A 9835-nucleotide genomic window follows, 5' to 3' on the forward strand; every position below is an offset into this window, starting at 1 on the left:
TTTGTAATTTTAGTAGAGACAGGGTTTAACCATGTTGGCCAGGCTGGTCACGAACTCCTGGCCTCAAGTGATCCACCTGCCTCAGCCTCCCAAAGTGCTGAGATAACAGGCGTGAGCCACCATGCCCAGGCAACTCTGACTTATAAGTTGATGATCAATGGGAAACATTTACTCAGGTTACCTGATAGGAAAGAACTCTGCAGCTCAAAGCAGTTTGTATGCTCCATTTTAATGTTACCCATCTCCATTCTCCTGCCAATTTGCCCACTTGAGGGATGGAGTTGGAGAAGATGAGGGTGGTAAAGTCTACATGGCATTAATGAACGAATGGAACAATATTACTTACAAATGCAATGAGTTCTCGAGTCAGGCTTGAGGTAGATGCAAAAGAAAAAAATGGTTACAGAAGACAGTCAAAATCTTTGGGATGAGAGTTGGGGTATAGGGTCCTCTATTTTCATACTGTTCGAAATAGTTAAAACAATCAAGCAATGCACTCAGACCAAGCAAGATAACTTTACCAGCATCTCCGAAACCACCTCTTGCTATCTTCCACTTACCACCTCCCGCAACGGGTAGCAACTCTCCTGCCTTCTAACAGCCTAGATTCCCTTTGCATGGTTTTATAGTTCATACAAATAGAACCATGTAGTGTGAACTCTTTTGTGTCTGGCTTTTCAGATGTTTGTGAAATTATCCATATTACTGATTGAGTTATAGATCATCCATTCTTACAGCTGCATGGTTTTCCATTGTGTGAACATGCCAGAATTTATAATCCTTTGTAGTCATGATTTGAGTAGATTGCAGTTTCCGACTCTTAAGAATCATGTGACTGGCCAGGCATGGTGGCTCACGCCTGTAATCCCAGCACTTTGGGAGGCTGAGGCAGGCAGATCATGAGGTCAAGAGATCTCGAGACCATCCTGGCCAACATGGTGAAACCCCAACTGCACTAAAAATACAAAAATTAGCTGGGCCTGGTGGTGCATGCCTATAGTCCCAGCTACTCGGGGGGCTGAGGCAGGAGAATCGCTTAAACCCGGGAGGCGGAGGTTGCAGTGAGCCAAGATTGCGCCACTGCACTGCAGCCTGGCAATACAGCGAGACTCCATCTCAAAAAAAAAAAAAAAAAAAAAAGAATCATGCGACTATGAACATGTTTTTTGAGAATATATGTCTATGTTTTGTTGGGCATAAAACCAGAGAATTGGTGGGTTATTCAAACTCTTAAGGTTCTCAGAGTACACATAAATCATGCAAATGTGTGCTGGAATCTTCCATCCCTGATGAAAAGCCCCTTGAACCCCTCCAGCTGCTACTTCTTAAAAGGCTATGCTTTCTCCTGCTGGGCTGTGAGCCCCAAATGCAGTGACCATTCCTCAAAGTGCCCTGTGCCTAGCCACAGCCTGCTGTATTCCTCGCCTTGGCTACCAGGCACTGGACACTTTGACCACTGAGCTACTGGACTCCAGACCACACCGCCTCAACTTCCAAAACTTTCCCAATTAACTCCAATCTGGCTTCCACTTCTTGGCTGTGCTGAACTACTTCTCACTGAGGTGAATGAAAACCCCCTAACTGCCAAACTCTGTGGCCTGTCTTCAATCCTCATCTTACCTGACCCTTCTGGGGCAAGCGACATAAATAAATGATTATCCAATCAAAACCCTGGCTCCAAGGCTCTCCTGGTTTCCTATCTCCATGGCTAATTTCTAGAAGCCTCTGCTGCCCAGGGAGTACCTCTTCACCTTCTTCTCCAACATTCCCTCTCATCCTGCTCCCATGGCTCCAGCTACCACTCACCACGAATGACTTTCACGTCTCCTCTCCAGTCCTAACTGTGCTCCAGAACCCTACAAGGCGGCTTTCTGGTGTCCTCGACAATGCCACCAGGATTTGTGGCATTGCTTCTCATGTGCTGTCCAGTGCCATTCACTACGTTAGACCACAGGCACCCAAAGAAGCATAAGACCCATTCTAATGGTCAATGCTATCAATAAATTAGCAAATGTTGCCACAGGAACACACAGGGCTCAGCAAACACAAAGAAGGGGCGCCCAGCCCAGTCTGGGTAGAAGGGAATGGAGGTGTCAGAAAAGTTCTCCATGAGACCCTGTCTCTGAGTTGACCCTTCCCTCACCACCAGAACTATCTGTCAACCCTATTCCCCACTCCCAGGCTCATCTCCTTGATTGAGACCCCACTCCCCCCGCCTGAACTGCAGGAATACACTGGGCATCCCACCCCAGCTTTTCCTCCACCAGTCTTTCCTTTCTTCAAAGCACAGAGCAGCTCTAGTCACTCCCTGGTTCAGATTCTCCAGTGGCTCCCATGACTCCATGGATAAAACGTCAACACTTTACCTTACAATGGACTTAAGGGCCATGCATGGCCTGGCCCCCATCTCCTCCACTCACCTCCTGTGTCTGTTATTCACTGTTCCAGACACACAAGCCCAGACACACAGGCCTTCCTGCTAGTCCTTGACAAGGAAGAGCTGTACGCAGGAGGCTTTCTCTGGCTCTTCATGCGAGTATCTCCAGCCTGTTACTCAAATCTCAACTCAGAAGCACCTCTCAGGGCTCTGGAGATGCCTTCTCTGGCCACTGGACGTTAGCAGCACCAGTATGCATGCAACCACACTGTGCTGGCACCTTCCATCACACTCGCCTGCTATACGTACTTCTGCTTACCTCTTTAGTGTCTTGTTTCTGCTGCTGGACTGAAAGCTTCGTATGAGCAAAAACTGGGTTCGTTTTATTCTCTTCTGTGTCCACGATGCCTAACATCATGAATAAATACTAGTTGAATGAATATACCAGTGAATGATGAGTCCTCCAAAGGATAGTGGTTAAGATAAATTCTGCAGCCAGACTTCCTGGTTTAAATTCCACCTCTGTCACTTACTAGCTTTGTTACTTTGCGCAAGTTGCTTAGCCTTTCTGTGCCCGCTGTGAGCCTTGCAATAATAAAACGGGATGAAGAACACCCGGCCCGTGGGCTTTTGTACTTCAGTCACAACAATAACGTGTCACAGCAGAGCTTGACATGCTCTTAGTCCTAAGTAAAGGGCAGTGTTTGTACCACTGCCTGGGTTGCATTCCTAAGACAGAAACTCCACAATGCTTAGGGACGCCCTACTGCCTCCCAGGTTAAGCCTAAACCCTGGGCTGGTAAAGCAGATTCTTCACTGACAGCCCCCAGTGCTATCTCCCAGTCTCTCCCACTCCCTCCCTCACACACAGCCCTTGTTCCCAAGTCTCCACCCTTCTCTCTCACCGAGTCCCGAGCAGACCAGGATCAAGCAACCCTCTGCCTTTGTACCCACCACCCAAATGCCCATCGCCTTCCTCCGCCTGCCCAAACTCAAACGCCACCTCCCCTTAGAAGCCTTCCCCTCCTACCCTTGTCCTGTCTTCTTTTTTCCCTCTCTTTTGTTTTTTTTCTTTTGAGACGGAGTCTCGCTCTGTTGCCCAGGCTGGAGTGCAGTGGCACAATCTTGGCTCACTGTGGCCTCCATCTCCCAGGTTCAAGCAATCTTCCCACCTCAGACTCCCTAGGAGCTGGGATTACAGGTGCACGCCACCACACTCGGCTAATTTTTGTATTCTTAGTGGAGACGGGGTTTCACCACGTTGGCCAGGCTAGTCTCAAACTCTTGACCCTTAGTGATCTGCCCACCTTGGCTTCCCAAAGTGTTGGGATTACAGGCTTGAGCCACCACACCCAGCCCGGCCCTGTCTTCTTACTGGCCCAAATCTGTGTTCCCTCTTCTGCCTGGACCCTTGAGACACCGCAGGCACCTCCCTGCCAGGCTGTGGGTGTATCAGGAGTTGAGCCCCAGGCTTCCCCACAACTGTATCCCCAACACTTTTGGGAAGGCTGATACCTTGGAATACGTGGAGAAACATGTTATGTGCATGAATGACTTTCCAAGCATGGAAACTAATATCTGTCCTCACCTCTTATATTTTTCCTATCAGGGTTAAACTAATTGGTATTTTGAAGGTCAAAGCTACTTTCCCTTTTGTTAACTAGGTTTTGTTGCAAAATTTGTTTACAAGAGCTTATTTTGTGAAGAAGAAAGCCACTTAAAACTCTTCTTTTTAAACAGAGGCAATTTGTGGGAATTGCTGATGTTCATCTGTTTGCCTCACAGGAAACAGAAAATACAGAGCAACAAAAGTAAAACGCATTACGACGACGGGAAGGGAAGCAAGGTGGATCCGCTCCCACCACTCTGACTCTTTTGTTCCTTGCCATTCTCATACACAAATGGGAAAAATGAGACATGAAGTTTGAGCAACTTGTCAAGGGTTATTCAACAGAGGCTTTTCAACAAAGCTCAGCTCTTCCAACTAAACCTAGTGGGAAAGATACTGATCTGGCTGGCTCAGCTGACCAACAGACCTAGGGGCTTTAATGGAAAAAAATCAACTCTGAGCTAAAGGAGTCAGCAAACCACCTTCCCCAGGCCAAATTCAGCCCACCACTTGTATTTGTAAATAAAGTTTTATTAGGACACACCCATGCCTACTCATTTACGTGCTATTTATGGCTGCTTTCAGGCTACAACAGCAGAGCAGGGACCTCCCAGCCAGCAAGCCCTAAAATATCTAATCCTTTCCAGAAAAAATTGCCAATCTGATTTAGAGAATAATTTGATCTCTGGGTTTTCTTCTATTTTCCAAGTATTAGATATTGCCGTTCAAATTATTTCAGTTGACAGGGAGATTTTTATTTTACAAAACTGAACATCTTTGACTCAAGCATATATCATAGCTCAGACAAAAAGTTCAATGGTTTGGTTTAGGACTCAGATTAATATAGTTTCTCTGCTTTGGGGGCTTGGTTCTTGTCCTTGAGAAGGTTTTTACAAACATAGAACAAAGTGGGCAGGTAACACAGAATGCCTTTTGCTTTGGAAAATGTCTTTTACTCAAGGTTGAACATACACTGCTCCTCCTAGCATTAAGATTCCATGATTCTCTCTATATTCCATTGGCTTAGCTAATCCTGTTTTCACCAAAGGTCCAGATATCATTTGTTGGCACCTGGCTTTTCCCATAAATAGAAGTATATCCTCTTCCAAGTTCTTTAATAGATACCTCTTCAAAGCTAAACATTTGAAAAGAAATACACTGACCCCCAAACGCTAACGTATTTTATGAGTCAGTCTTTTGAAGCTAAATGTATCTTACAAGAACTCTGCAGTGACTTCAGAATTGGAATCCAGCCTTCCAACTCTTCCCACAGATGTTTGATCATATGTGATACTTTCATCTCCCTTCTTTAAACCTTTTACTATGGAAATTTTCAAACATATAAAAAAATAGAGAGACTAGGCCCCAGCAACCAACTTCAACAAGTATCAACATTCTGCCATTTATTTTTCCATCTATCCCTCTCCTGACTTTGTATTTACTGTTTGTTGCAGTATTTGATAGCAGACTTCACACATCAAATGATTTCACCCACGAATGCTTGTTTCTGTTAGATGAGGCCCTTTTCCTTTGAACAAAACCATGACACTATTATCATATCCAACAAAACAATTCTTAATATTATCTAATACCCAGTCCAAACTCAATTTTCCCTGTCTCAGTTATGTATTTTTATAGTTGGTTTGTTCAACTAAAGATCCAAATATGACCATATATTGTATTTTGTTGATAGGTCTCTTAGGTGTCTCCTTATATTTGCAATAGGCTCCCCTCATTTTTTATTCACCCATCACTGACACACCATTTAAATTCTAATTGGCCAAGCAAACCTTACCAACAATAACACCTCTTCAGCCTCCATATGCTATAAGCAAAACCAGACATTCATAGGCTTGTAGATCCTTAGGCACAGACATACAGCTCCACCTTCCATGTGCAATTCAACATGAAAACCAATACACCAGGCCATCCCACATACTTTCTGCCTTCAAGAGAAGAAATTTAGATTGCTTCAGCAAGCCAATTCTCTGAAATCAAATCTCTTCTGTGCTGCAATGGCCTGAAGACTCTGAATGATTTAAAAAACAAGACATCCATTCATTATGGCTCCCTTTTGAAATTAGCCAAACATAATAAAGAATCACAAAGTAAATCAGACAAAAGCCTTGTAATCCATTATCGTTAACATTAACAACATTAATTGAGCACCTAGATCACGCAAGACATCGGATTATAGAAAGGATGACCTGTGTCCCTACCCCAAGGGACCTACAGTCTAAACAGAGAGGCGTCACATCATTTAGACACAAATGCCCAAGGAGGACCACAGTCACAGTACCACCCAAACTGACATCCATTTCCTATCCCCTAGGTTAAGAATATTTATGAGGTTGATCCATGCGGTGGAATAAAAAGAAAAGAGCAGAAGGAACTGCATTTGACTGAATTCCACCACTCATGAGCTATGCCACAATGGATAAGTTACTCAACCTGATCCTCAGTTTTCTCATCTGTAAGAGGAATAATCCCACCTACCTCACAGAGTAGCAGCTGGTAACACTGAATCATAAGCTCTTACGTAAAAATCCAGCAAAGATGATGATGATGATAAAAATCACTGAATACAAAGCACTAGACTAAAATGTTTTCTGTCTATCCATCTAACCCTCACACCAGTCCTATGAGACAGCTCCCATTCTCATGCCATTTTCCAAAGAACTGAACAGAATGGGTGAGTGTTTCACCCAACGTAACAGGGCTACAGGTGTCAGAGCGCCAGGAGGTAGAGGATAAAACTTCAGGGTTCTTTCTGCCAATAACGGTATGATAATACCTCCCAATACTACCATGGGGAGGTGTAGGGGTAGAAGCAGGGCGGCACGAATGAGCGTGCCCTCGCGTACAGATCAATTATGTTATAAACTCCCAAGGTACAGCATTCCACAGCTCCTACCCTTGCCCAAACAGGAAGCCCCCAGGAGGCTCCTAGAGTTGTCCTACCCAAGGTGTGATTATGTTCAGAGACGTAATTCCTTCCTTATTGGGGCAAGTCTTCAGCTGTCTGCTAAAGAGTTATCACAAGTCTCAAACACTAACATTTGTTCAAAGATTTGTCCAAAGATCATAATTTTTTCCTATATAATCCCTTACTTCCTTTTTTGTACATACATAGGCAAAAAAGGACTGAAGACAGGCAGTCATCAGAAAAGAGGTGCAACTACCCTGTGGCCACTATACTGTAAGAAGGCTTACCTAGCCTAGGTTCAAGTGGAAAGGGCACCTGATGGAGAACTGAGGTCCTGGCCAATAGTCCTGGCAGATCTCCTAGCCAACAGCCAGGACCTATGCCACCCACGTAAGTGACATCATTCGGACTTCCCCAGATGAAACCACATTAAGCAGAATCACCACCCAGTCTACCCACAGATTTGTGGGAAATCAAATGCTGTTGGTTTAAGCCATTGAGTTTTGGGGTGGTTAGATAACTGAAACAGCTAGAAAATAGCTTTCCAGTCAGACCAAATACCAAATCTATGAATGAGAAGCACCACATGGCAGCTAAACATTGTTTATCAATGGAAATGATACAACTCCTTCAATCTGAGCATGCCTACCAGTTGAAACATGCAGCTCGGTAAACCTGGATCTATACTGTACCGGGCTCAACAGTGTTAAATAACCACTAATAATGACCACATTAATCACAGTAACAGCAGCCAATATTTACCAAGTGTTTATTACATAGTAGGCATTGTGCTAAATCCTTTAATCATTTAATTCCTTACAAAAGCCTTTTGAGGTGGGCTGCTATAATGCCCATTTTACTGATGAGGTCGCTGAGGCGTAGAGTGGTACATTGACTTGCCTAGGATCACACTGCTAGTAAACAGTGATACGGGATTTCACTCTTGGCCATTGGATTCCACAGACACCGAGCTCTTAACCGTCAGCTTTTGACCTTTCAAAAGTGTTATGCTACTTTAACAAAACCGCCCCTTGTTTTGTTTTGTTTTTTTGGGACGGAGTCTTGCTCTGTTGCCCAGGCTGGAGTGCAGTGGCGCTCACTGCAACCTCTGCTTCCCAGGTTCAAGCGATTCTCCTGCCTCAGTCTCCCAAGCAGCTGGAATTAGAGACGTGTGCCACCATGCCCGGCTAATTTTTGTATTGTTAGTAGAGACAGGGTTTTATCATGTTAACCAGGCTGGTCTCAAACTCCTGACCTTAAGTGATCTGCCCGTCTCTGCCTCCCAAAGTGCTGGCATTACAGGCCTGAGCCACTGCACCCAGCCGAGACTGCGCCCTCTGAGTTAATGTGTGTCAAGAGTTCAACACTGGGCCGGGCGCGGTGGCTCACGTCTGTAATCCCAGCACTTTGGGAGGCCGAGGTGGGCAGATCACGAGGTCAGGAGATCGAGATCATTCTGGCTAACATAGTGAAACCCCGTCTCTACTAAAAATACAAAATATTAGCCAGGCATGGTGGCAGGCGCCTGTAGTCCCAGCTACTTGGGAGGCTGAGGCAGAAGAATGGCGTTAACCCAGGAGGTGGAGCTTGCAGTGAGCCGACATCCTGCCACTGTGCTCCAGCCTGGGCTACAGAGCAAGACTACGCCTCAAAACAAAAGAAAGAGTTTAACGCTGTCTGGTCCATGGTAAGTTTTCAGTACATACCAACTTTTACTATTAGGAAACCTACAGGTATGGAAGGAAGGATGAGAGGAAGTACTGTATATGACTGCCGTACAGTACACCCCCAATTAATGTTAGTTATTTGGATGATTTATATAGGGCTTCTTCACCAGCAGCACTCGGGTGCTTGGTATCTTTCTGTTTCCCACATTCTGTGAGCTCCCTGCGTGTAGAGCTGTTTCCAACACATCCTTGCAGGTCCGGAGCCCAGAGCAAGTAGCTGCTCAATAAATGTTTCTTGACGGGAGAGGAAATGCTTCCTTCCTTCACCACAAATGCGAACTTGGATTTCCAAGATGACACCTCCCCCAGCTACCAGCTCTTAACATGATTTCAAAGAAGAGGGCAAGAAGGGACAAGGGACCCACCCAAGAAATGCGGGGGCCAATGGACTCCATGGGATAAGAGATGGAGCTGGGCTTGTGGCCAGGACACTTGAGAAGTCCGTGAATTCCGTGGCTGGCCACACCGAGAGCGGCACCTCCCCAACCCCCTAGCACTCCTAAAAGTCCCTAGGAAAAGGGCGAGGCCCTGAGAGGGAAGTCACCCAACTCCCAAGTGGCGGGCCCCCCCGCCCTGAGTCGACTAGGACTTGGAACTACCCCCTGCGCCCATCCCGGGGCAGCTGCAGGCGTAGGAAGAAAAGAGGTGACAGGAAGTCAAAAGTTTCCCCAACAACAAAAATCCTTCCCCCGAGGGAAGGGCTCCCACCCTCAGCCCGCCCCGCCCAGCGGGGAGGGACCGCCCCGCCCAGCGGGGAGGGACCGCCCCCAGTGGATCTAGGCAGTTGGGGGTCCCGCTGTTCTGGTCCTGACGAGGAGGGCCTGGCTTGAGAGTTCCCTGCCCCGCGCTTCGTGCACCCTGAATTCTTTGAGAGCGTCCCAGAGAGGGATAGGGGTGCCCCAACTCTTACTTACAGTCGTCTAAGTCATCCTGCAAGTCCACAAAGTACAGGGGGATCTCTGAAAACCAAGAAACACACAAGGAGTTACCAGGGGGCTGCGGCGAGAGAGGACGGGGTCGGGCAGGGGCCCCTCGGCCTCGCGGGGTGGTCACGGGGCGAGAGGGAGGGAAGCACCCCTGGCGTCCCCCGAACCCAACCCCACTCACCCGCCATCTTGGGATGGGCCTGGAGGCGGGACGGACAGGGGTGGGGGAGCCTGTAGACAGGGGCGGGGCCGTAGGTTTCAGGCCCCGCC

The 9835-nt window shown here is 46.8% G+C and overlaps 1 protein-coding gene across 1 annotated transcript in view; it reads right to left on the reverse strand.

Moving 5' to 3' along the window:
• Positions 1 to 9772, reverse strand: part of LOC105538326 (serine/threonine-protein phosphatase 4 regulatory subunit 1-like) — an 83246-nt gene extending 73474 nt beyond the window's left edge. The window contains exons 1-2 of the mRNA XM_011978172.1: positions 9747 to 9772; positions 9554 to 9598 (exon numbers count right to left, since the gene is read on the reverse strand). Of these exons, the coding sequence (XP_011833562.1) occupies positions 9554 to 9598; positions 9747 to 9753 (52 nt within the window). The 5' untranslated portion in view covers positions 9754 to 9772. The remainder of the gene's footprint in view (positions 1 to 9553; positions 9599 to 9746) is intronic.
• Positions 9773 to 9835: the final 63 nt, after the last annotated feature.

This window comes from Mandrillus leucophaeus, unplaced genomic scaffold (assembly GCF_000951045.1).
Source record: "Mandrillus leucophaeus isolate KB7577 unplaced genomic scaffold, Mleu.le_1.0 Scaffold19, whole genome shotgun sequence".
NCBI classification, from domain to species: Eukaryota; Metazoa; Chordata; class Mammalia; order Primates; family Cercopithecidae; genus Mandrillus; species Mandrillus leucophaeus.